General features: G+C 49.5%; 1 protein-coding gene across 2 annotated transcripts; it reads right to left on the reverse strand.

Annotated features, from left to right (window-relative positions):
• LOC149427477 (zinc finger protein 148-like) lies at window positions 1–24,631 on the reverse strand. 2 transcript variants are annotated; one of them, XM_089667989.1, is made up of 6 exons: window positions 24,355–24,631; window positions 18,731–18,856; window positions 16,424–16,547; window positions 12,010–12,093; window positions 11,768–11,886; window positions 1–5,392 (listed from the first exon to the last, which is right to left on the reverse strand). In XM_089667989.1, the coding sequence occupies exons 1-6, from the start codon at window positions 24,619–24,621 to the stop codon at window positions 3,734–3,736; spliced, it is 2,379 nt and encodes a 792-aa protein (XP_089524115.1). In that variant the 5' UTR covers window positions 24,622–24,631; the 3' UTR covers window positions 1–3,733. The 2 variants fall into 2 exon arrangements, with proteins under 2 accessions (XP_089524115.1, XP_089524114.1); XM_089667988.1 differs by having other exon boundaries at window positions 24,316–24,631.
• Window positions 24,632–27,007: the final 2,376 nt, after the last annotated feature.

Genomic DNA, 27,007 nt, shown 5'->3' on the forward strand with positions numbered 1-27,007 from the left:
GTAAGGAGAACAGTCTTCCCACTGACCCTCCAACGTAAGAAGAACAGTCTTCCCACTGACCCCCCAATGTAAGAGGAACATTCTTCCCACTGACCTACCCAATGTAAGGGTCACAATCTTCCCACTGACCCCCCAATGTAAGAGGAACATTCTTCCCACTGACCTACCCAATGTAAGGGTCACAGTCTTCCCACTGACCCTCAGTATAACCGTGCTTTCTTTCTACTGACATCCAATGTAAAGAGGCACATCTCCCTCTGAACACAAACGTAAGTAGGGCCTTTCTCCCACCAGTGGCCAATAATGGGGGGGACCTTCTTCAAACTGACTACAAATGCAAGGGACTCTGAAGCTTGAAAATTTCTGCCAGTGTTCCTCTGGGGTAAAAAGGTTGAGAAAGGCCGTTCTAGAGGATCACTCCCAAAGGGCTGATGCATGAAAGATTCTAAGAAGTGTACAAACCCTCCTTGAGGCACCCAGTCAGAATTCTCCTTTTATATTTCTGCAGCAGATCCGAAAATGAAAAGAGAAATTCTGATTGGCAGCTCTGGGTGGTAACTTTTCTTTGCAGCAATGGGCAATACCTGTAATAATTCAGGGAACGGGTAATCCAGCACTAGGTGAGGAAAACCAATTATAGGTGACAGAGTATGTGTGTTCACCGGAAATAATAAACGGGGCCCTGGAAAGCTTTCATCATGCTGGAGATTTGGCCCAACTCTGGAGATTTGTCCAGCCAGCCTTGTGCACTTGTCAGACATTTCTAGACGTGTTCAGCACGTCGATTGGGTAAAGTGCAGTTAAAAGCAGAAACCAACAAAAGGGAATATGGTGGGCCCTTTCTGTGACCACCAATGGCGAGTACACTGGGCCCACCAAAGAGGAATACAATGGGCCCACCAAAGGGGAATACAATGAGCCTGAGAAAGGGGAGTACACTGGGCCCACCAATGGGGAATACAATGGACCCACCAAACAGGAGTACAATCAGCCTGCCAAAGGGGAGTACACTGGGCCCACCCAAAGATGAGTACCCTGGGCCCAGTTTGGGACCACCAAAGGTGAGTACAAAGGGCCCACCAAATAGGAGAATAATCAACCTGCCAAAGCGGAGTACGCTGGGCCAACATAAAGATGAGTACAAGGGGCTCAATCTGTGACCACCAAAGGGGGTTACACTGGGCCCTTCATAGAGGAGTACACTGGGCTCAACAGAGGAAAGTAGACTGGGGGGGAAGGGTACAATGGGCCCATCATAGAAGAGTAAACTGGGCCTTCTCTTGACCATCAAAGGAAAGTAGACTGGGCCCACCAAAGTAGGGTACACTAGGCCCTCTCTGTGATTGCCAAAGGAGAGTAGACTGGGCCCACCAAAGGGTGATAGAATAATCCCTCTCTGTGACTACCAAAGGGAAGTAGACTGGGCCCGCCAAAGGGGGGGGGTAGACTAGGCCCTCTCTGTGATTGCCAAAGGGGGGTAGACTGAGCCCTCTTTGTGATCGCCAAAGGGGGGTAGACTAGATTCTCTCTGTGATCGCCAAAGTGGGATAGACTAAGCCCTCTCTGTGACTACCAAAGACAAGTAGACTGGGCCCAACACATGGGAGCAGAATATGGCCCTCTCAGTGACCGCCAAAGGGGGGCAGACTAAGCCCTCTCTGTGACCTCCAAAGAGGGTCAAACTGGGCCCACCAAAGGGGGCTAGACTGGGCCCTCTCTGTGACTCCAGATATCTCTCTCTCCTAAAAGTGCTAAATGTACAAATTTAAAACATTTTTCAGAACTTCCCGAATGATTTCATATTAAAGTGGAGAATCATAAAAATAATCTCTAAGTGCTACAATAAAAACTGCGCGATAACAGATGAGGAGCTACAACGTAAAAGAAACCTTTTCCTGTAAAAGTGGAAATCCCGACTGCACCTCCGCCTTGAAGTGAAGCAGCGAGGTCATTGTCTCCAAGCGCACCAACGTGTAATTTCAGAGAACCCCAACGCAACCGCATAATGATAAAATGGAGCTACATCTAATCCCCACCCTGTCGATGGTTACAGAGGGCTGGGAGAAGGTGCGACCCCTCTATTGTCACATGTGAAGCTTTGAATCTGGGTTCCAAATTTTTGGAAAAGTCCTAAAAATTCTAAACTCACATCTGCAAGAAGGCTGAATATCTGCCCCTCTGGTGCCTTCAAGCCTCCAGTGTAACAACTGGAAATGAAAGCTTTTTCTAGGGCAGACGGCAGGAGAATACTCTACAGGAGCTCGGGTTGGGGTTGGGAGTGGGGGGGAGGGGGCAAGCTATTAATTAAACAATTCCTGATGCCCCCGCAATTACGCAGGTTCATTTAAAAAACATGAAACGTTGTCACACAGCTTCATAGGATGACCAGAGGACATGCTCTGTACCAGAATTAACATAAAACCCCTTAAAAACACATAGAAATCCCGCTACATATAGATATGTATCATATGTGTGTGTGAGCGCCGAGAGCGCCGTATTACCGGATGCACAGACCCACAAGCGCCTAAAACCCATTGGAGGACAAATAAAGAAAATATAAACTGATAGAGCTGCTGATAAGTGCTTTTTCCTCTCACCGCGTGAGAATCTGCTTATTACTGAGTCATACAAGCCCTGCGCAGGCGGCCATTAAAAGTGCGTTTATCCCACGCCTGGGTACCAACCATCAAAACGTCTCTCCTGTGGACTTGTGTTCAGGAGGTCCCCCCACCACCACCCCCTGTAGATCTGAGGAACCTCCAGATACGCTGTACAAGCTCAGAAACACAATGTGGAGGTCATTGTGTGGAGGTCAATGTGGAGGTCGGCCATTGCCTACCATGGGAACCGGGGCTGCGGCAGGTCTATACATTCTCACAGGCCTGAGACGGACCCCCACCTGGCGCTGGCAGTACTTCCGCCATTGCCGTAGGTAAGTGCTACAGTAAGTTCAGGCACCTGTGGAGACCATGGCTTCTACAGTGTCAGTATATCACCACCACCACCACCCTATAGATACGGGCGGCGTACCCCCAATGACATGGCCAATCGTCTGCAGAGCATTGCACCGACAGTGAGAAGGCCTCAGTACAACAGCTCTGCAGACCTCTTTAACACGTAAGGCCAGAGTCCTGTCATTTCTTCTATACAGATGGAGGGAACGGGGGGTTGTTTGGGTGCCATGTAGGACCCCGTCCCCTCTCTTCATCGGTCTTGAATCGGCCCCGCTCCTCTACTGTGACATTAAAAAAAAAAACATAAGCTGGGACTGCGGAGCGGAGTGGCCCCTCGTTATCCAGGGGCCACAATATCAAACAGGTCTCTTTAAAGTGCCATAGAGAATTTGTTACCTCTTTAGGTAAAAAAAAAAACAAAAACAGCTTCACCGGTGACCCCAAAAGGGTTAAAACAGCAGCCTGAGCACAGCAAAGCCAAAATACATCTGAACCCCCCCTCCCCCCCACCCAACCAGCAACAACCAGTGTACCAGACTGAGCGGCACACCCCAGTCCTCCTGAGGAAGCACTCTGCTCTCAGCGCACACAATACTGACACCCGCAATCCAGTTTCCTTGCAAAGGTGAAGAAACGGGGCATTATATGGGCGCTGGGGGGAGGGGGGGAGGGGAAGGGGGGGGGGCAGACTGCTGATTTAACACCGCCGGCTTTCTGTAAGGTTTACCAATGTGCAACATTCCCCCTTGTGGATACAAAAGGAACTCCAACTGAAAGCGTTAGCCAAAGGTCTGGCTAGCGGCCGGGTCAGGGGTTGAAGCCAAGGGGGTCCTGCTCTCGCTTACATTCACCAGGGGGAATTCTGAGAAGTCGGCGGCGGCCGTGGGCGGCCGCAGGTTCACCTGTCCGTTGGCGGGGCTGAACTGGGGCGATATCCCGGGGGGGCGGCTGCCGTGGTACTGCGCTCTGAACGGCTGCTCGAAGGCGGCCAGCTGGTAGGTCTGGTGGACAGTCTGCTGCGCCTCGGGCTTCTTCTGAGCCGTCACTTGATCGATGAAATCCTGCGCCGATGACGAAGGCGTGGGGGAGGCGTGACTTCCGTCGTCCGCTGTAAAGCTGAAGGTGCTTTGGGCGTCAGTCACTATGAGTCCGAAGTGAGATTTGTCAGGCGACACCCTCAGTGGGGTGCTCATGCTCGCTCTGTACGTAGAGATGGGCAGCGTAGCGTAGACGTGCTTGTCCAGCGCGGGAAAGGCTGCCGTACTGGAGAGCGCCTGGCTATCGGTGACGAAGTTCAGGCCCGTGTTGTTCAGATAGGCGTCGTTTTGGCTGGTCCGTTCTAGAGCCTGCTGAAGAAACTTCGAATACTCTTGCAGCATGCTGGCCTTGTCTGACTGTGGGACCTGGGCGGTGGCCCCGAGGTTCTCTGGCTGGCTGGTCTCCCCCACCCCAGAGGAGTTGATGGAGATGCTGGAAGTGACTTCCGTATCTCCAACGCTGAAGGCGATCTCGTGCTGCCCGTTGGCTTTGTGCGAATAATGATCCAACAGCGTCTGCAGCACTTCGTCCGGAATCACGTTCTTCTCGTGGTTCGCCTTGATGTCCACGTTCAGCGCCTGAGCGTCTATAAGGGTGGCCGTGCTATTCTCGTCCATGACGCTGGCCACGGCTGCCTGTGTGGCCGACGGCTGGGAGGCCATAGTGCCCACGTTCAGGGCGTATTCGCGGCTGCTGCTGTTGCCGGTGGCGGCCAGCAGGTAGCGCTTCTTCTTGGAGAACTGCATGGCCTCGTCGTAGCTGACGCTGCTGTTGGCCGGTTTGGTTGCCCCCTCCTGCATGGGGTCGCCGTGGTCCATGTCTGAGTTGCTTCCAGAGTCCAGCAAGGCCTGTTTGTCCACCAGTTCGAAAGTATACTTGTCCACTTTGCCGTCGTTGAAGGCGCTGAGTGCCGCCATGGCCTGGCTTTGCTCCAGGGCTTGGCTCTGCTCCAGCGCCTGGCTCTGCTCCAGCGCGTGTTTGACGCTCTTTTTGTTGCTCACTTTCTTGATCAGCAGTTTTGGGGGGCTGATGGCGGCGGACACGTCTTCCTGGAGGTGCAGGTCGCTGACGGAGGGATGAGGCATTTCCACCGAGTACTCCGTCACCATGTACTCGTCTTTCACTTTGGTACTGTTGGGGTACAGGGGCAGGAACTCCGCCTTGTCCTTCTTCTGCTCCGCCTTTTCCAGGGCGCCCTCCTTATCGCTCAGCCCCAGCAGCTTCATCTTGTCCGTCCTCTGCTTCTTCTTCGGTAACGCCCCTTCTTTGGCCAGCGCAGAGAAAACGTCGCCGTCCGGGGATAACAGGCTGGACTTGCTGCCACTTTTGCTGACTTTGCGCTCTCGGTTCTCGTGGCACATGCGCTTGTGCTTCAGTACGCGGTCCGTCCGGGAGAAATACTGGCGGGAAAAACAAACAAAAGATTTTCTATCAGTATCAGCGCTCTTCACGTAAATCAAATATGTCGCTCAATTTAACTCCTTCAATACCGGGCGCGGTCACCCCCTTCCAGTCCAGGCCAAATCTCAGCTTTCACACTTTGAATGGCACTTGCGCGGTCATGCAACACTGTACCCATATGACTTTTTTTTTCTTTCTTTTTTTTTCGAGACAGATAGAGCTTTCTTTTGATGGTATATAATCACCAATGAGTTTTTTTATTTATGACGAAATTTGATTTTTTACATTTTTTTTACTGGATATGTTTATTAGCAAAAAGTCAAAAATATTTTTTTTTTTTCTCAAAATTATCGGTCTTTTTTTGTTTATAGCGCAGAGAATAAAAAATGCACAGGTGATCAAATACCACCGAAAGAAAGCTTTTGTAGGGGAAAAAGAACGTACATTTCATTTGGGTGCAGCATTGCATGACCGCGCAATTGTCAGTTAAATTAATGCAGTGCCGTATCACAAACAAATGACCTGGTCAGGAAGGGGGGGGGGGGGTCATTTTTACACTGTTGCTTTGATTTGTGTTTTATTTTATTTTTTTTATCACTTTGTTGCTGTAAACATCCCCTGTGACAGCAATAGGCACCTACAGGGAGGAAAATAATGATTCGCTCCCCTGCAGAGTCTGTAGGTTCGCCCACTTACAGAGAAATGACGGTTCTGTAATTTGTATCATAGATGTATATAAATGATAGAGACAGAATATCAACCAAAAATCCAGAAAAACAGGATACAAATGTTATAAATGGAGTTGCAGTTCGGTGAGTAGAATAAGTGTTTGATCCCCACCAACCAACAATGATTCTGGCTCCCACAGAACGGCTATGTGCTCATGTGGTACACAGATCAGTCCTGTCAAAGGAAGAAGGTGCTCCTACTGACAACTCGTCTGTATAACAGACGCCTGTCCACAGAATCTCTGTTCTTCCATTCACACCTCACCACCACCATGGGCAAGACCAAAGAGCTGTCAGAGGACCTCAGGGACAAGATTGTAGACCTGCACAAGGATGGAATGGGCTACAAGATCATCAGCCAGAAGCTTGGTGAGAAGGAGACGACTGTTGGAGCGATTATTTGCAAATGGAAGAAATACAAAGTAACCATCAATCACCCTCAGTCTGGAGCTCCATGGAAGATCTCACCTCATGGGTTAAGGATGATGAGAAAAGTGAGGGACCAGCCAAGAACTACACAGGAGGAGCTTGTGAAGGGTCTCAAGGCAGTTGGGACCACAGTCACCGAACCAACCATTGGTAACACAACACGTCGCCATGGACTGAAATCATGCAGTGCCCGCAAGGTCCCCCTCCTCAAGAAGGCACATGTACAGCCCGTCTGAAGGTTGCCAATGAACATGAATGATTCAGAGAAGGATTGGGAGAAAGTCCTGTGGTCAGATGAGACCACAATTGAGCTCTTTGGCATTAACTCGACTCGCCGTGTTTGGAGGAGGAAATGCTGACTATGACCCTAAGAACACCATCTCTACAGTCCAGCACGGAGGTGGAGACATTATGCTTTGGGTCTGTTTCTCTGCTAAAGGTACAGGGTGACTTTGCCGCATTGAGGGGCCAATGGACTGGGCCATGTATTATAAAATCTTGGGTGAGAAACTTCTTCCCTCAGCCAGGACATTGAAAATGGGTCGTGGATGGGTCTTCCATCATGACAATGACTCAACATATACTGCCGAGGCAACAAAGGAGCGGCTCAAGAAGAAGCACAATAAGGTCATGGAGTGGCCTAGCCGGTCTCCAGACCTTCATCCTATAGAAAATGTATGGAGGGAGCTGAAAGTTCGGGTTGCCAAGTGACAGCTAAGAAACCTCAAGTATTATTATTATACAGTATTTATAAAGCGCCGATAGTTCGCTCAGCGCTGTACATTACAAAGGGGGACAGAACATGTGACAGAACAATACCAATACAATGCAAAACATGAGGGGATCGAGGGCCCTGATCTTTGGAGCTTACAATCTATGAGGGAGGGGATGGTGGCACAGGAGGAGATAGCTGTGGGGGATGGAGTGGTAGGAAGAGTGGAGGAGGTCGGCAAATTAGAAGGCGGTGGAGTAGACTTCTCTGAAGAGATGGGTTTTCAGGGTGCGCCTAAAAGAGAGGAGAGTAGGTCATTGTCTGATGGGTTGGGGCAGGGAGTTCCAAAGGATGGGCGACACCCTGGAGAAATCCTGGAGGCGGGCATGGGAGGAGGAGACCAGGGTACTAGAGAGAAGGAGGTCTCAAATATTTAGAGATCTGTAAAGGAGAGTGGACCAAATCCCTCCTGAGATGTGTGCAAACCTGGGAACCATCTACAAGAAACGTTTCACCTCTGTGCTCACCAACAAGGGTTCCTCCACCAACTACAAGGAACGTCTCACCTCTGTGCTCGCCAACAAGGGTTCCTCCACCAACTACAGGAAAGGTCTCACCTCTCTGCTCACCAACAAGGGTTCCTCCACCAACTACAGGAAACGTCTCACCTCTCTGCTTGCCAACATGGGTTCCTCCACCAACTACAAGGAACGTCTCACCTCTGTGCTCGCCAACAAGGGTTCCTCCACCATCTACAAGAAACGTTTCACCTCTGTGCTTACCAACAAGGGTTCCTCCACCAATTACAAGGAACGTCTCACCTCTGTGCTCGCCAACAAGGGTTCCTCCACCAACTACAGGAAAGGTCTCACCTCTCTGCTCACCAACAAGGGTTCCTCCACCAACTACAGGAAAGGTCTCACCTCTCTGCTCACCAACAAGGGTTCCTCCACCAACTACAGGAAACGTCTCACCTCTCTGCTCGCCAACATGGGTTCCTCCACCAACTACAAGGAACGTCTCACCTCTGTGCTCGCCAACAAGGGTTCCTCCACCAACTACAAGAAACGTCTTACCTCTCTGCTCACCAACAAGGGTTCCTCCACCAACTACAAGGAACGTCTCACCTCTGTGCTCGCCAACAAGGTTCCTCCACCAACTACAAGGAACGTCTCACCTCTCTGCTCACCAACAAGGGTTCTACCACCAACTACAAGGAACGTCTCACCTCTGTGCTCGCCAACAAGGGTTCCTCCACCAACTACAAGGAACGTCTCACCTCTCTGCTCGCCAACAAGGGTTCCTTCACCAACTACAAGGAACGTCTCACCTCTGTGTTCACCAACTAGGGTTCCTCCACCAACTACAAGGAACGTCTCACCTCTGTGCTCGCCAACTAGGGTTCCTCCACCAAATACAAGAAATGTCTCACCTCTGTGCTCACCAACAAGGGTTCCTCCACCAACTACAAGGAACGTCTCACCTCTCTGCTCGCCAACAAGGGTTCCTTCACCAACTACAAGGAACGTCTCACCTCTGTGCTCGCCAACAAGGGTTCCTCCACCAACTACAAGGAACGTCTCACCTCTCTGCTCACCAACAAGGGTTCCTCCACCAACTACAAGGAACGTCTCACCTCTGTGCTCGCCAACAAGGGTTCCTCCACCAACTACAAGTAACGTCTCACCTCTGTGCTCACCAGCAAGGGTTCCTCCACCAACTACAAGGAACGTCTGACCTCTGTGATTGCCAACAAGGGTTCCTCCAGCAACTACAGGAAACGTCTCACCTCTGTGCTCACCAACAAGGGTTCCTCCACCAACTACAAGGAACGTCTCACCTCTGTGCTCACCAACAAGGGTTCCTCCACCAACTACAAGTAATGGCTCACCTCTGTGCTCTCCAACAAGGGTTCCTCCACCAACTACAAGGGACGTCTCACCTCTGTGCTCGCCAACAAGGGTTCCTCCACCAACTACAAGGAACGTCTTACCTCTGTGCTCACCAACAAGGGTTCTTCCACCAACTACAAGGAACGTCTCACCTCTGTGCTCACCAACAAGGGTTCCTGCACCAACTACAAGGAACGTCTCACCTGTGTGCTCACCAACAAGTGTTCCTCCACCAACTACAAGGAACGTCTCACCTCTGTGCTCACCAACAAGGGTTCCTCCACCAACTACAAGGAATGGCTCACCTCTGTGCTCACCAACAAGTGTTCCTCCACCAACTACAAGGAACGTCTCACCTCTGTGCTCACCAACAAGGGTTCCTCCACCAACTACAAGGAACGTCTCACCTGTGTGCTCACCAACAAGTGTTCCTCCACCAACTACAAGGAATGGCTCACCTCTGTGCTCGCCAACAAGGGTTCCTTCACCAACTACAAGGAACGTCTCACCTCTGTGCTCACCAACTAGGGTTCCTCCACCAACTACAAGGAACGTCTCACCTCTGTGCTCGCCAACTAGGGTTCCTCCACCAAATACAAGAAATGTCTCACCTCTGTGCTCACCAACAAGGGTTCCTCCACCAACTACAAGGAACGTCTCACCTCTCTGCTCGCCAACAAGGGTTCCTTCACCAACTACAAGGAACGTCTCACCTCTGTGCTCGCCAACAAGGGTTCCTCCACCAACTACAAGGAACGTCTCACCTCTCTGCTCACCAACAAGGGTTCCTCCACCAACTACAAGGAACGTCTCACCTCTGTGCTCGCCAACAAGGGTTCCTCCACCAACTACAAGTAACGTCTCACCTCTGTGCTCACCAGCAAGGGTTCCTCCACCAACTACAAGGAACGTCTGACCTCTGTGATTGCCAACAAGGGTTCCTCCAGCAACTACAGGAAACGTCTCACCTCTGTGCTCACCAACAAGGGTTCCTCCACCAACTACAAGGAACGTCTCACCTCTGTGCTCACCAACAAGGGTTCCTCCACCAACTACAAGTAATGGCTCACCTCTGTGCTCTCCAACAAGGGTTCCTCCACCAACTACAAGGGACGTCTCACCTCTGTGCTCGCCAACAAGGGTTCCTCCACCAACTACAAGGAACGTCTTACCTCTGTGCTCACCAACAAGGGTTCTTCCACCAACTACAAGGAACGTCTCACCTCTGTGCTCACCAACAAGGGTTCCTGCACCAACTACAAGGAACGTCTCACCTGTGTGCTCACCAACAAGTGTTCCTCCACCAACTACAAGGAACGTCTCACCTCTGTGCTCACCAACAAGGGTTCCTCCACCAACTACAAGGAATGGCTCACCTCTGTGCTCACCAACAAGTGTTCCTCCACCAACTACAAGGAACGTCTCACCTCTGTGCTCACCAACAAGGGTTCCTCCACCAACTACAAGGAACGTCTCACCTGTGTGCTCACCAACAAGTGTTCCTCCACCAACTACAAGGAATGGCTCACCTCTGTGCTCGCCAACAAGGGTTCCTTCACCAACTACAAGGAACGTCTCACCTCTGTGCTCACCAACTAGGGTTCCTCCACCAACTACAAGGAACGTCTCACCTCTGTGCTCGCCAACTAGGGTTCCTCCACCAAATACAAGAAATGTCTCACCTCTGTGCTCACCAACAAGGGTTCCTCCACCAACTACAAGGAACGTCTCACCTCTGTGCTCACCAACCAGGGTTCCTCCACCAACTACAAGGAACGTCTCACCTGTGTGCTCACCAACAAGTGTTCCTCCACCAACTACAAGGAACGTCTCACCTGATAAGAATGATAGACCCTTCATTTCTCTGTAAGTGGGCAAACGTACAAAATCTTTTTACCTTTTACAGTGGGGAAAATAATGATTTGATCCCGTGCAGATTATGTACATTGAAAAAGGGGGTGGCTACTTGTAAGAGCTGTAATTCCTAAACCCCTCCCCCAATGTGGATGTACATACCCTCCAATTACACCAGAGAGTGCGCAATGCCCATCCATATCCATCATAGAACTAGAACCTAAAATTGTGCCTGTGCCCAAATCTATATGGACCGAACTGTATGTAAAGCGCTGCGTCAATCGATGGCGCCATAGAAATACCGGAAATAAACTGAATGGACTTTGTGATTTGATTTCAGCTGCAGCATTGTGAGAGAACAATATTCCTCTACCGACTGCTCTCATGGGTTCCCTGCAACTGCCATTTAACATCAGCCAAAGCTGGCCCTCCCACCCCCGACTGGACAGTGCAAGGAGAAGCAGCAGACCGAGGAGCTCATCTATCCGTCACTCCGCCCTCTCCTCCTATGAGAATACTCCTCATTAGCACATGCTTCTCTATGCAATGCAGGAAGATCATGGCTGGTGGGAGGAGCTGACAAGGGGCTGTACATAGCAACACGTCACAGCTCCCTGCCTCAGTGCTCCTCTGCCCTGATGCAACCAGTGGGAGGAGTTATGCCTTGATGGGTGTGTGTCAGTCTGGAGGAGTGGGCGGGTAATAACAGAACACCCCCATAGACAGGTGACAGCGCCCCCTCTGGTTGGATGAACACACCTGCAGGCAGTACTCGCACTGGTAGGGTTTCTCTCCGCTGTGCGTCCTCTTATGTCTTTCCATGTGATACTTCTGGATGAATCGCATTCCGCACTCGTCGCAGTGGAAAGGCTTCTCTCCTGGGAAGACGCAGCAAATAAAATATTATAATAATAATGAAAAGATGAAATATAGGAAGGGTCCCGGAACACGCAGGACTGGCCCCGGAACACGCAGGACCCCCGACCGGCCTCCCCGCTTACCTGTGTGAATCTTCTCGTGTCGCTGCAGCAGATACTTCTGGATGAAGCGCATGTCACACTGAGCGCACTGGAACGGCTTCTCACCTGGGTGACAACAATTAAAGGTCAGCTCCTCCTCCTCATCATCCTCCTCCTCCTCCTTCTCATCATCATCATCCTCCTCCTCCTTCTCATCATCTCCATACATACAGACTACAACTCGCTCTTATTTAACAGACACTTTCCACATTTAACCATTGTAATCAGCTCTATGTGTGATGCCGTACACCGGGTGAAAGCTGAAATCTGGCTTACAGTGGGTGTGGCTGCTAAGGCGATTGGGGTAGAACATGCAGAGGTCAGTGCGGTGATGTCACTAAAGGCGGGACGGCAGCAGAAGAGGAACTGCGGGCTCTACGGCACAACACAGGATCGTATGAATCTGCTGGCACTTCCTGCTCTCAGCTGATTGGCTGGAGTTGCCTTTTAACCAGCTGATGACACTGAAAATACTACACACCCTCACAAAGATCCGCCTGAAACAGCGTGTATAAACATTGATCAGACGGGGGATAGATACAAAGTAACATTGTTTATAAACATCGATCAGACGGGGGATAGATACAAAGTAACATTGTTTATAAACATCGATCAGACGGGGGATAGATACAAAGTAACATTGTTTATAAACATCGATCAGACGGGGGATAGAGAGATACAAAGTAACATTGTTTATAAACATCGATCAGACGGGGGATAGATACAAAGTAACATTGTTTATAAACATCGATCAGACGGGAGATAGAGATACAAAGTAACATTGTTTATAAACATCGATCAGACAGGAGATGGAGAGATACAAAGTAACATTGTTTATAAACATCGATCAGACGGGAGATAGAGATACAAAGTAACATTGTTTATAAACATCGATCAGACGGGAGGTAGAGAGATACAAAGTAACATTGTTTATAAACATCGATCAGACGGGGGATAGAGAGATACAAAGTAACATTGTTTATAAACATCGATCAGACGGGGGATAGATACAAAGTAACATTGTTTATAAACATCGATCAGACGGGAGATAGATACAAAGTAACATTGTTTATAAACATCGATCAGACGGGAGATGGAGAGATACAAAGTAACATTGTTTATAAACATCGATCAGAGTGTACAGTGTCTTCAGTGCAGACAAATTCATGCAGTTTGTGACAGGGACTTGAATTGGGTGCAGCGCCCTGAAAGGATTCATGAATTCCCCCAAATATGTCCACATATATATACACTATAGTGCCTGAAGTATTGGACCCGCCCTCCATATCATGTGATTCAGGTGTTCCAATCCCCTCCATATCATGTTTTCCAATCCACTCCCAATCATGTGATTCAGGTGTTCCAATCCCCTCCCAATCATGTGATTCAGGTGTTCCAATCCCCTCCCAATCATGTGATTCAGGTGTTCCAATCCCCTCCATATCATGAGATTCAGGTGTTCCAATCCCCTCCATATCATGTGATTCAGGTGTTCCAATCCCCTCCATATCATGTGATTCAGGTGTTCCAATCCCCTCCATATCATGTGATTAAGGTGTTCCAATCCCCTCCATATCATGTGATTCAGGTGTTCCAATCCCCTCCCAATCATGTGATTCGGGTGTTCCAATCCCCTCCATATCATGTGATTCAGTTGTTCCAATCCCCTCCCAATCATGTGATTCAGGTGTTCCAATCCCCTCCATATCATGTGATTCAGGTGTTCCAATCCCCTCCATATCATGTGATTCAGGTGTTCCAATCCCCTCCATATCATGTGATTCAGGTGTTCCAATCCCCTCCATATCATGTGATTCAGGTGTTCCAATCCCCTCCATATCATGTGATTCAGGTGTTCCAATCCCCTCCATGGACACAGGTGTATACAATCAAGCCCCTAGGCATGCAGACTGCTTCTACAAACATTGGTGAAAGAATGGGTCTCTCTCAGGAGCTCAGTGACTCCAAGCGTGGTCCCGTGATAGGTGGCCACCTGGGCAATAAGTCCATCCGTGACATTTCCTGGCTACTAAATATTCCACGCTCAACTGTTAGTGGGATTATAACAAAGTGGAAGCCACTGGGAACAACAGCCACTCAGCCACCAAGTGGTAGGCCACGTCACATGACAGGGCGGGGTCAGCGCATGCTGAAGCGCACAGTGCGCAGAAGTCGCCAACTGTCTGCAGAGTCAATAGCTAAAGACCTCCAAACTTGGTGTGGCCTTCAGATGAGCCCAACAACAGTGCGTAGAGAGCTTCATGGAATGGGTTTCCATGGCCGAGCAGCTGCATCCAAGCCTTCCATCACCAAGTGCAATGCAAAGCGTCGGATGCCGTGGTGTAAAGCACACCGCCACTGGACTTTAGAGCAGTGGAGGCGTGTTCTCTGGAGTGACCAATCACGCTTCTCTGTCTGGCAATCCGATGGACGTGTCTGGGTTTGGCAGTTGCCAGGAGAACGGTACTTGCCTGACTGCATTGTGCCAAGTGTAAAGTTTGGTGGAGGGGGGATTATGGTGTGGGAATGTTCTTCAGGGGTTGGGCTTGGCCCCCTAGTTCCAGTGAAGGGAACTCTTAAGGTGACATTTTGGACAATTTCATGCTCCCGACTTTGTGGGAGGAGTTTGGGGATGGCCCCTTCCTGTTCCAACATGACTGCCCCCCAGTGCACAAAGCAAGGTCCATAAAGACATGGAGGAGCCAGTTTGGGGTGGAGGAACTTGACTGTCCTGCACAGAGTCCTGACCTCAACCCCATAGAACACCTTTGGGATGAATTAGAGCGGAGACTGCGAGCCAGGCCTCCTCCCCCGACATCAGTGCCTGACCTGACCAATGTGCTTCTGGAAGAATGGTCCAACCTTCCCATAGACACCCTCCTAAACCTTGTGGACGGCCTTCCCAGAAGAGTTGAAGCTGTTATAGCTGCAAAGGGCGGGGCCAACTCAATATTGAACCCTACGGACTAAGACTGGGGGGCCATTAAAGGTCATGTGTGTGGGAAGGGCGGGGCCAACTCAATATTGAACCCTACAGACTAAGACTGGGGGGCCATTAAAGGTCATGTGTGTGGGAAGGGCGGGGCCAACTCCATATTGAACCCTACGGACTAAGACTGGGGGCCATTAAAGGTCATGTGTGTGGAAAGGGCGGGGCCAACTCAATATTGAACCCTACGGACTAAGACTGGGAGGCCATTAAAGGTCATGTGCCTGGAAAGGGCGGGGACAACTCAGTATTGAACCCTACAGACTAAGACTGGGAGGCCATTAAAGGTCATGTGTGTGGAAAGGGCGGGGCCAACTCAATATTGAACCCTACAGACTAAGACTGGGGGGCCATTAAAGGTCATGTGTGTGGAAAGGGCGGGGTCAACTCAATATTGAACCCTACGGAGTAAGACTGGGGGGCATTAAAAGTCATGTGTGTGGAAAGGGCGGGGCCAACTCAATATTGAACCCTATGGACTAAGACTGGGGGGCCATTAAAGGTCATGTGCGTGGAAAGGGCGGGGCCAACTCAATATTGAACCCTACGGACTAAGACTGGGGGGCCATTAAAGGTCATGTGCGTGGAAAGGGCGGGACCAACTCAATGTTGAACCCTACGGACTAAGACTGGGGGGCCATTAAAGGTCATGTGCGTGGAAAGGGCGGGGCCAACTCAATATTGAACCCTACGGACTAAGACTGGGAGGCCATTAAAGGTCATGTGCGTGGAAAGGGCGGGGCCAACTCAATATTGAACCCTATGGACTAAGACTGGGAGGCCATTAAAGGTCATGTGCGTGGAAAGGGCGGGGCCAACTCAATATTGAACCCTACGGACTAAGACTGGGAGGCCATTAAAGGTCATGTGGGTGGAAAGGCCGGCGGCCCAATACTTGGGGCAATATAGTGTATGTACAAAGGCTGGTGAAGTTCCAAGCTTTCAGCCTTCCCAGCTCCTCCCACCTGGAGGTGAGCCCCTCTATTCCATCTGGGCCCCCTCCCAGGCTCCTCACTCCATCCTCTTCTACCCAAATTCTCCTGCAGCTGAGCAGGCTCAATTACTCTTAAAGCTTTGTCCTGGCCTCTTGCCAATATAGTGTGTGTAAATGCAGTGGCCATATGAGGGGTAAGCCCACCTCCAGGTCTGGGCGGATCCTCCATCAGTCCTGGTGGGCGCTGTGCCAGGGCACAGATTGCTGGGAAGAGACGCATTTTACAGTGGGAAGAGGAAGTGGTGGGAAGTCTTCAAGTGGGGACAGGTTAGTCCCCGAGATATCCTGCTGTATCTCCGGGGACAGGAAGTGAATGGAAATCTGTCCATGGTGACATGAGAGGGGTTCTATGCCACCCAATCTACCATACCGCCCCCCGGTGGCAGTATGATGCGTGTACAGCGGAGTCTCACCTGTGTGGATGAACACGTGTCTCTGCAGGTGGTAGTTGGTTCGGAAGGCAGCGTTGCAATGCTCACACACGTGACACTTCGGGATCTTCAGGCCCAGAGAACCGTCTTCATTAATAGTCAGGATCTGAGGGGGACACACCGCAATATCAAAGATGTCCCCCCACAGGACACTTGGGTGCATTGCATATAATCACAATCCTTCTCCCCCCACAGGACACTTGGGTGCATTGCATATATTATGGCTGGCTCCCCCCACAGGACACTTAGGTGCATTGCATACAATCAGATTGCTGGCTCCCCCCACAGGACACTTGGGTGCATTGCATATAATCACAATCCTTCTCCCCCCACAAGACACTTGGGTGCATTGCATATAATCACAATCCTTCTCCCCCCACAGGACACTTGGGTGCATTGCATATAATATGGCTGGCTCCCCCCACAGGACACTTAGGTGCATTGCATATAATCACAATCCTTCTCCCCCCACAGGACACTTGGGTGCATTGCATATAAACATTGCTGGCTCCCCCCACAGGACACTTGGGTGCATTGCATATAATATGGCTGGCTCCCCCCACAGGACACTTGGGTGCATTGCATACAAACAGATTGCTGGCTCCCCCCACAGGACACTTGGGTGCATTGCATACAATCAGACTGCTGGCTCCCCCCACAGGACACTTAGGTGCATTGCATACAATCACACTGCTGGCTCCCCCCACAGGACACTTGGGTGCATTGCATATAAACATTGCTGGCTCCCCCCACAGGACACTTGGGTGCATTGCATACAATCAGATTGCTGGCTCCCCCCACAGGACACTTAGGTGCATTGCATATAAACATTGCTGGCTCCCCCCACAGGACACTTGGGTGCATTTTATACAATCACATTGCTGGTTCCCCCCACAGAACACTTGGGTGCATTGCATACAATCACACTGCTGGCTCCCCCCACAGAACACTTGGGTGCATTGCATACAATCAGAGTGCTGGCTCCCCCCACAGGACATTTAGGTGCATTGCATACAATCCCATTGCTGGCTCCCCACACAGGACACTTGGGTGCATTGCATATATTCACATTGCTGGCTCCCCCCACAGGACACTTGGGTGCATTGCATACAATCACATTGCTGGCTCCCCCCACAGGACACTTGGGTGCATTGCATACAATCACACTGCTGGCTCCCCCCACAGGACACTTGGGTGCATTGCATACAATCACATTGCTGGCTCCCCCCACAGCACACTTGGGTGCATTGCATACAATCGCATTGCTGGCTCCCCCCACAGGACACTTGGGTGCATTGCATATAATCACATTGCTGGCTCCCCCCACAGGACACTTGGGTGCATTGCATACAGATTGATGGCTCCCCCCACAGGACACTTGGGTGCATTGCATACAATCGCATTGCTGGCTCCCCCCACAGGACACTTGGGTGCATTGCATACAGATTGCTGGCTCCCCCCACAGGACACTTGGGTGCATTGCATACAGATTGCTGGCTCCCCCCACAGGGCACTTGGGTGCATTGCATACAATCACATTGCTGGCTCCCCCACAGGACACTTGGGTGCATTGCATACAATCACATTGCTGGCTCCCCACACAGGACACTTGGGTGCATTACATACAATCACACTGCTGGCTCCCCCCACAGGACACTTGGGTGCATTGCATACAATTGCATTGCTGGCTCCCCCCACAGGACACTTGGGTGCATTGCATACAATCACACTGCTGGCTCCCCCCACAGGACACTTGGGTGCATTGCATATAATCACATTGATGGCTCCCCCCACAGGACACTTGGGTGCATTGCATACAATCACATTGCTGGCTCCCCCCACAGGACACTTGGGTGCATTGCATACAGATTGCTGGCTCCCCCCACAGGACACTTGGGTGCATTGCATACAGATTGCTGGCTCCCCCCACAGGACACTTGGGTGCATTGCATACAGATTGCTGGCTCCCCCCACAGGGCACTTGGGTGCATTGCATACAATCACATTGCTGGCTCCCCCCACAGGACACTTGGGTGCATTGCATACAATCACATTGCTGGCTCCCCCCACAGGACACTTGGGTGCATTGCATACAGATTGCTGGCTCCCCCCACAGGGCACTTGGGTGCATTGCATACAATCACATTGCTGGCTCCCCCCACAGGACACTTGGGTGCATTGCATACAGATTGCTGGCTCCCCCCACAGGGCACTTGGGTGCATTGCATACAGATTGCTGGCTCCCCCCACAGGACACTTGGGTGTATTGCATATAAACATACTGCTGACCTTGGCCGGGGAACGCTGTTTTCTTTTCTTCTTTTTCTGAAGATCTACAGGTCCGGTCAGCTGCATACTGTCCATCAGACGGGGGTCTACTTCTTCTGTGAGCTTGATTTCTTGCTTCACGTGAACCTGTGGGGGGGGGGGGACAAAGCCACATTATAGGGAGCCCATCAACAGGACAGCTTCGTACAACTATGCACAACCCACAACTGGCAGATGCAGCAGATGTGAATGGTAGGTAGGGCTTGACGTGGTTGTAAGCCCTCCATATACCCAGTGAAGTGACCGGCCTCAGATGACAGAGATGAAACAAATCCTCCTACATAGGTTGTGCCTGTTTATCTGCAGCCTTCTCTTCTCTACAGCTGTTCAAAGTGAAGAATTTAGAAAACTTGTCTGAGAGTTCAGAAAAAAGGGGGCGGGGAGCTAAAATTACCCACTGCAGAGCTCAGTGGGGAGAGTTCTGTGAGCTGATAGGAGGGAAGAGAGATTCCCCCCCTCTTCACCTGCTAATCTGTTGGAGCTCCCTCCCCGTCACCATTTTTCTCTTGGTGTCAGGAAAACTCGTCAGAAGTCACTAGTGCTGATTCTAGAGGAACAAAGCAGCAGGTAGAAACGACACTGTACTCCAGAATGATACAAGTACACACTATGGAGGGATATGCATTGTTTATATTTCATGTCTGAGGTTCACAACCACTTTAAATCCTCCAAATCCTCCCTCCGTCCTCCCCTTCAGATGTACTGGCTCCTCTTCTGGACTGAAATGGCTTCCTCTGATTTCACTGCACACTGTGAGCTTCTCACAATGTACATTAGAAGCTGCAGCAAGTCAGATAGCTCCCATTTCATTTCCTGGCTGGAGGACGTCCAGCATCATCTAGCTCTGTCCTACCCAGCCCGACTGTTGCTGGACCCACCCTTTTCACAGTGCACAGTGAGGAGGACTTGAGACACAGGCTGTGTAGAATGGTTTTTGGTTGACAGATCCTTAGAATGTCATGATGTTCGGCTCCCAGGTCACAGATTATGTAGAACAGTTTTTGGCTCTTGGGGACACAGGCTGTCTTTATAGAATTTTTTTTTTTGGTTCACTGACCATTAGAAGACCACAGCAATCAACTCTTGAGACAGAGCCTATGTGGAATAATAGACCCTTAGACGTTTATGGTGATGGACTCTTGGGACACAGGCTGTCCATGTGGAATAGTTTTTAGTTGAGGGACCCTAAGAAGGACATAGTGTGGGGCTCTTAGGGCGTAGGCTATGTAGAATGGTTTTTGGTTGACAGACCCTTAGAAGTCCATAATGATGGACTCTTGGGACACAGGCTGTCTGTGTGGAATAGTTTTTAGTTGAGGGACCCTAAGAAGGACATGGTGTGGAGCTCCTAGGGCATAGGCTATGTAGAATGTTTTTTTGGTTGGCTGGCTTTTAGAACCATATGGTGATTATGAATCCTTAGGGCACAGGCTATCTATGTAGCATGATTTTTTGGTTGACAGACCCTTAGAAGTCCATAATGATGGAGTCTTGGGACACTGGCTGTCTATGTAAAATGGGTTTTGGTTAACAGACCCTTAGGAGCACATGGTGATAAACTCATAGGACACAGACCATCTATGTAGCATTTTTTTTTAGAGGATGGACCCTTAGAAATGTATGGTGATTGGCTCTTAGGACACAGGCTGTCTATGTAGAGTGGATTTTCTTTGATGGACTTGTTAAAAGTGTATAATGATGGACTCCTGGGATATGGGTCATCTATGTGGAATGGTTTTTGGATAAAGAACCCCTAGAGGCCTATGGTGATGGGCTCTTGGGACACAGGTTGCCTAGGAAGAATGGTTTTTGGTTGATGGACTCTTAGAAGTCAAAGGTGATGGACTCTTAGACGTCCAAGGTGGTGGACTCTTGGGACACAGGCTGTTTATGCAGAATAGTTTTTGGTTGACAGAACCTTAGAATGTCATGATGTTCAGCTCCCAGGTCACAGATTATGAAGAACAGTTTTTGGCTCTTGGGGACACAGGTTGTCTATATAGAATTTTTTTTTTTCACTGACCATTAGAAGACCACAGCAACCAACTCTTGAGACACAGCCTATGTGGAATGGTTTTTCGGATAATGGACCCTTAGACATTTATGGCGATGGACTCTTGGGACACAGGCTGTCTGTGTGGAATAGTTTTTAGTTGAGGGACCCTAAGAAGGACATGGTGTTGGCTCTTAGGGTGTAGGCTGTGTAGAATGTTTTTTGGTTGTCTGGCTCTTAGAACCATATGTATAAATCCTTAGGGCACAGGCTATCTATGTAGCATGTTTTTTGGTTGACAGACTCTTAGAAGTCCATAATGATGGACTCTTGGGACACTGGCTGTCTATGAAAAATGTGTTTTGATTAACAGAGCCTTAGGAGCACATGGTGATAAACTCATAGGACACAGACCATCTATGTAGCATGTTTTTTTTAGAGGATGGACCCTTAGAAATGTATGGTGATTGGCTCTTGGGACACCTGCCTATGTAAAGTGGATTTTCTTTGATGGACTGGTTAGAAGAGTATAATGATGGACTCCTGGGATATGGGTAATCTATGTGGAATGGTTTTTGGATAAAGAACCCCTAGAAGCCTATGGTGATGGGCTCTTGGGACACAGGTTGCCTAGGAAGAATGGTTTTTGGTTGATGGATCGTTAGAAGACCAAGGTGATGGACTCTTGGGACACAGGCTGTTTATGCAGAATAGTTTTTGGTTGACAGACTCTCAGAAACTGGTGGTGATGAACTCTTAGGACATTAGTTGTCTATGTAAAATGGTTTTAGCTGACGGACCCTTAGAAGTCCATAATGAGTTCCTGGGACACTGGCTGTCCAAAAAAAATATTTTTTTATTTTATGTAACGAACACTTATATGATGGCAAGCACTTGGGACACAGGCTATCTATGTAGGATGGTTTTTGGTTGATCAACCCACAAAAGTGTACGGTGATGGGCTGCTTGGACATGGGCTGTCTACATAGAATGGGTTTTGCTGAACAGACCCTTAGAGGCACATGGTGGCACAGACCATCCATGTAGCATGTTTTTTTAGAGGGCAGACCCTTCGAAGCATATGGTGGGGGCCTCTTAACAGGCTGTCTATGCAGAATGTTTTTCTGGTTGATGGACTCTTGGGACACAGGTGGTATACATGGAATGGTTTTAAGATGAAAATCCCTTAGAAATGTATAGTGAGTGGCTCTTGGGTCACAGGCTGTATATGTAGAATGGTTTTTGGTTGACAGACCCATTAGAAGTGTATGGTGATGGACTCTTAAAACATGGGTCATCTATGTGGAATGGTTTTTGGTTGATGGACCCTTAGAAGCTTATGGTGATGAGCTCTAGAACAAAGGCAGTCTACGTAGAATAGTTTTTGGTTGAAGGACCCTTAGAAGACCATGGTGATAGACTCTTGAGGCACAGGCTGTCTATATAGAATGTTTTTTAGACAATGGACCCTTAGAAGACCATGGTGATGGACTCTTGGGACACAGGCTGTCTATGTAGAATGTTTTTCTGGATGATGGACTCTTGAAAGTGTACAGTGATGGACTCTTGGGACACAGGCTGTCTATGTAGAATGTTTTTTGGTTCGTGGACGCTTAGAAGCCTAATATGATGAACTCCTGGGACACAGGATAAGCAAAACATTTTTTTAGATGAGAAACCTTTAAAAGTGTATGATCACAAGCTCTTGGGACACAGGCTGTCTATGTAGGATGGTTTTTGGTTGATGGACCCTTAGAAGTGTACAGTGATCGCCTCTTGGGACACAGGCTGTCTATGTAGGATGGTTTTTGGTTGATGGACCCTTAGAAGTGTACAGTGATCGGCTCTTGGGACACAGGCTGTCTATGTAGGATGGTTTTTGGTTGATGGACCCTTAGAAGTGTACAGTGATCGGCTCTTGGGACACGGGCTGTCTATGTAGAATGGGTTTTGCTTCACAGACTCTTAGAGGCTCATGGTGAACTAACTGGACACAGACCATCTACGTAGCATATTTTTTTTAGAGCACGGACCCATAGAAGCATATGGTGATGGGCTCTTAACAGGCTGTCTATGTAGAATGTTTTTCTGGATGATGGACCCTTAAAAGTGTACAGTGACGGACTCTTGGGACACAGGTGATATATGTTGACTGGTTTTGGGATGAAAGTTCCTTCAAAATGTATAGTGAGTGGCTCTTGGGTCACAGGCTGTCTATGTAGAATGGTTTTTGGTTGACAGAATCGTTAAGAGATATGTGGTGATGGACTCTTAGAACATGGGTCATCTATGTGGAATAGTTTTTGGTTGATGGACCCTTAAAAGTCTATGGTGATGAACTCTTGGGATACAGGCTTTCTACATAGAATAGATTTTGGTTGATGGACATGTAGAAGTGTACAGTGATGGGCTCTTGGGTCACAGGATGCCTATGTAGAATGGTTTTTGGTTGACAGAATCGTTAGAGGTGTGTGGGGATGATCTCTTAGGACATGGGTCATTTAATGGGAATGGTTATTGGAGGATGGACTCTTAGAAGGCCATGGTGATGGACTCTTGGGACACAGACTATGTAGACTGATTTTTAGTTGATGGACCCTTAGAACTCTATGGTGATGGGCTCTAGAACACAGACTGTCTACATAGAATAGTTTTTGGTTGATGGACCCGTAGAAGTGTACAGTGATGGGCTCTAGAACACAGGCTGTCTATGTAGAATGACTTTTAGTTGGACCCCTAGAAGACCATGGTGATGGACTCTTGAGACACAGGCTGTCTTCGTAGAATAGTTTTTTTGTTGACAGACCTTCAGAAATTGGTGCTGATGGGCTCCTGGGACATAAGCTGTCTATGTAAAATGGTTTTGGCTGACAGACCCTAAGAAGTCCATAATGATGGGTTCCTGGGACACTGGCTGTCTACATACAACGTTTTTTAGATGATGAACCCTTATAAGTGTATGATGGCAAGCTCTTGGGACACACGCTGTCTATGTAGAATGGCTTTAGCTGGCAGACCCTTACTAAGGGATGGGCTCCTAGGCTGTCCATGTAGAATGTTTTTTGATTGAGTCTCTGGGAGGAGGGGGAGGTACCTCCCCTGGATTAGGTAGTCTGTGTAATCTGATCTCTCCTGCTACTCAGATCTATTTCAGCACCATATGTGTAGAATGAGCCAGGAAAGTTGTGATTTGAAGGTCGCCATCTGCTGACTGCAAGTGGTAAACACAAAATACTAATATGCAGCTAAATAAAAAATAACAATACATGACAAAAACAAAACAGAAGATTAGTAACATATACATAAAATAACATAAAATGTACAACACACGACAAATAAACATTCCTTGTAAAGAATGACTCCACCCACTCCCAGCTGTGAGATCAGGGGGCGGAGTTGGGAATCCTTATAATTCAGAAAGCAGCATTGCCGATTACAGGTCCGATGCCGGAGAATATTCTCTATGAGGCCGAAGTATACTCCGCACCCTGCATGAATTTTCAGTATTGGGTGGAGTTATCCTTTAAGGAAGCAGAATCCTTATGAAGCTTACTAATTGATAATTATGGAGCAATTCCGAGCGGCGGCTGACCGTGTACTGGAAGGCGGGGGGCAGCAACCTCTCTGGGGAGTCGCCCTCCTCGTCATTCTTCACCGTCTCCTCCTGAACCATCAGCTCGTCCTGTGACATCATCTCCCCGCCGCGCCCCTGGGCGACGTCCTGAGCGGCCAGGCCAAGGCTGGAGTCCGCCTGTGACAAGGGGGTGCAGGGCCGCTCAGCCTCCCCCGCCCTGGAAGGTGGCAGGATGGTGGTCTGGCCACATTTAAGGAACCCTTCCAGGTTATTGTCAATGTTCATAATTCATGTGGAGACCTGCGAGGAAGGCGGAGGATGGTCACATGGTGCGCTACCCCTCCCCCTCCTCAGAATATATCCTCTACCCACCCCCAACCCAAATATACCTTCTCTTATCCCCCCTCCCACCATAATAGATCTACTCACCCCCCACCATAATAGATCTACCCACCCCAACCGAAATTAAGCCTTCCCCCCCCCATAATAGATCCTCTACCCACCCCCAACCCAAATATACCATCTCCTATCCCCCCTCCCACCATAATAGATCTACTCACCCCCCACCATAATAGATCTACCCACCCCAACCGAAATTAAGCCTTCCCCCCCCCCCCCCCATAATAGATCCTCTACCCACCCCCAACCCAAATATACCTTCTCTTATCCCCCCTCCCACCATAATAGATCTATCCTCCCCCAACCCAAATTATATCTTTTCCTATCCCCCTCCCACCATAATAGATCCTCTACCCACCCCCAAATTATACCTTCCCCCCCACCATAATAGATCCTCTACCCACCCCCAAATTATACCTTCCCCCCCCACCATAATAGATCCTCTATCCACCCCCAAATTATACCTTCCCCCCCACCATAATAGATCCTCTACCCACCCCCAAATTATTATATGGATTCCCTATCACCCCAAATTATACCATCTCCCACCCCCACCCCCCATAATAGATCTACCCACCCCCAACCCAAATTATACCTTCTTCTATTACTCCCCCCCCCCCCATAATAGATCCTCTACCCACCCCCAACCCAAATTATACCTTTTTCTTCTATCCTCCCCCCCCCTAATAGATCCTCTACCCACCCCAACCCAAATTATACCTTCTTCTATTTCTCCCCCCCCTTCATAATAGATCCTCTACCAACCCAATTTATACCTTCTTCTATTCCCCCCTCCCCCCACCATAATAGATCCTCTACCCACCCCCAACCCAAATTATACCTTCTCCTATCCCCCCTCCCCCCCTAATAGATCCTCTACCCACCCCAACCCAAATTATACCTTCGTCTATTTCCTCCCCCCCTTCATAATAGATCTTCTACCAGCCCCAACCCAGTTTATACCTTCTTCTATTCACCCCCCCCCCAACATAATAGATCCTCTACCCACCCCCAACCCAAATTATACCTTCTCCTATTCCCCCTCCCACCACAGTAGATACTCTACCCACCCCCAAATTATAACTTCTATTCCCTCCCCCCACCATAATAGATCCTCTACCCACCCCAACCCAAATTATACCTTCTTCTATTACCCCCCTATAATAGATCCTCTACCCACCCCCAACCCAAATTATACCTTCCTAAGCAAAACTCTATATTATACCCTCTATCCTCCCCAATCTTCATATTATACCCACTACCTCTCCTTGGGGGTGCAGTGTTGGGGGGGTGTAACTGGGTTATTAAAGTGTATGGGGGCAGTTATGTGGTGTCAGGGCAGATGGGGCAGTCTGGGGGTGTATACGGTTTATAAGGGGCAGTACAAAAGTATATTGTATACGGGGGGGCAGTTATGAGGTGTCGGGGTGAGGACAGTATATGGGGGGTATAGTGTATACGGGGGGGGCAGTTATGTGTCGGGGTGAGGACAGTATGTGGGGGGTATAGTGTATACGGGGGGGGCAGTTATGATGTGTCGGGGTGAGGACAGTATGTGGGGGGGTATAGTGTATACGGGGGGGCAGTTATGAGGTGTCGGGGTGAGGACAGTATGTGGGGGGTATAGTGTATACGAGGGGGGCAGTTATGATGTGTCGGGGTGAGGACAGTATGTGGGGGGTATAGTGTATACGGGGGGGCAGTTATGATGTGTCGGGGTGAGGACAGTATGTGGGGGGTATAGTGTATACGGGGGGGCAGTTATGATGTGTCGGGGTGAGGACAGTATGTGGGGGGTATAGTGTATACGGGGGGGGGGCAGTTATGAGGTGTCGGGGTGAGGACAGTATGTGGGGGGTATAGTGTATACAGGGGGGGCAGTTATGATGTGTCGGGGTGAGGACAGTATGTGGGGGGTATAGTGTATACGGGGGGGGGGCAGTTATGATGTGTCGGGGTGAGGACAGTATGTGGGGGGTATAGTGTATACGGGGGGGGCATTTATGAGGTGTCGGGGTGAGGACAGTATGTGGGGGGTATAGTGTATACGGGGGGGGGGCAGTTATGAGGTGTCGGGGTGAGGACAGTATGTGGGGGGTATAGTGTATACGGGGGGGGGCAGTTATGATGTGTCGGGGTGAGGACAGTATGTGGGGGGTATAGTGTATACGGGGGGGGCAGTTATGATGTGTCGGGCTGAGGACAGTATGTGGGGGGTATAGTGTATACGGGGGGGCAGTTATGATGTGTCGGGGTGAGGACAGTATGTGGG

Source organism: Staurois parvus, unplaced genomic scaffold (assembly GCF_062004578.1).
Source record: "Staurois parvus isolate SC_StPar_1 unplaced genomic scaffold, SC_StPar_1.0 ptg003725l, whole genome shotgun sequence".
Lineage (NCBI taxonomy): Eukaryota > Metazoa > Chordata > Amphibia > Anura > Ranidae > Staurois > Staurois parvus.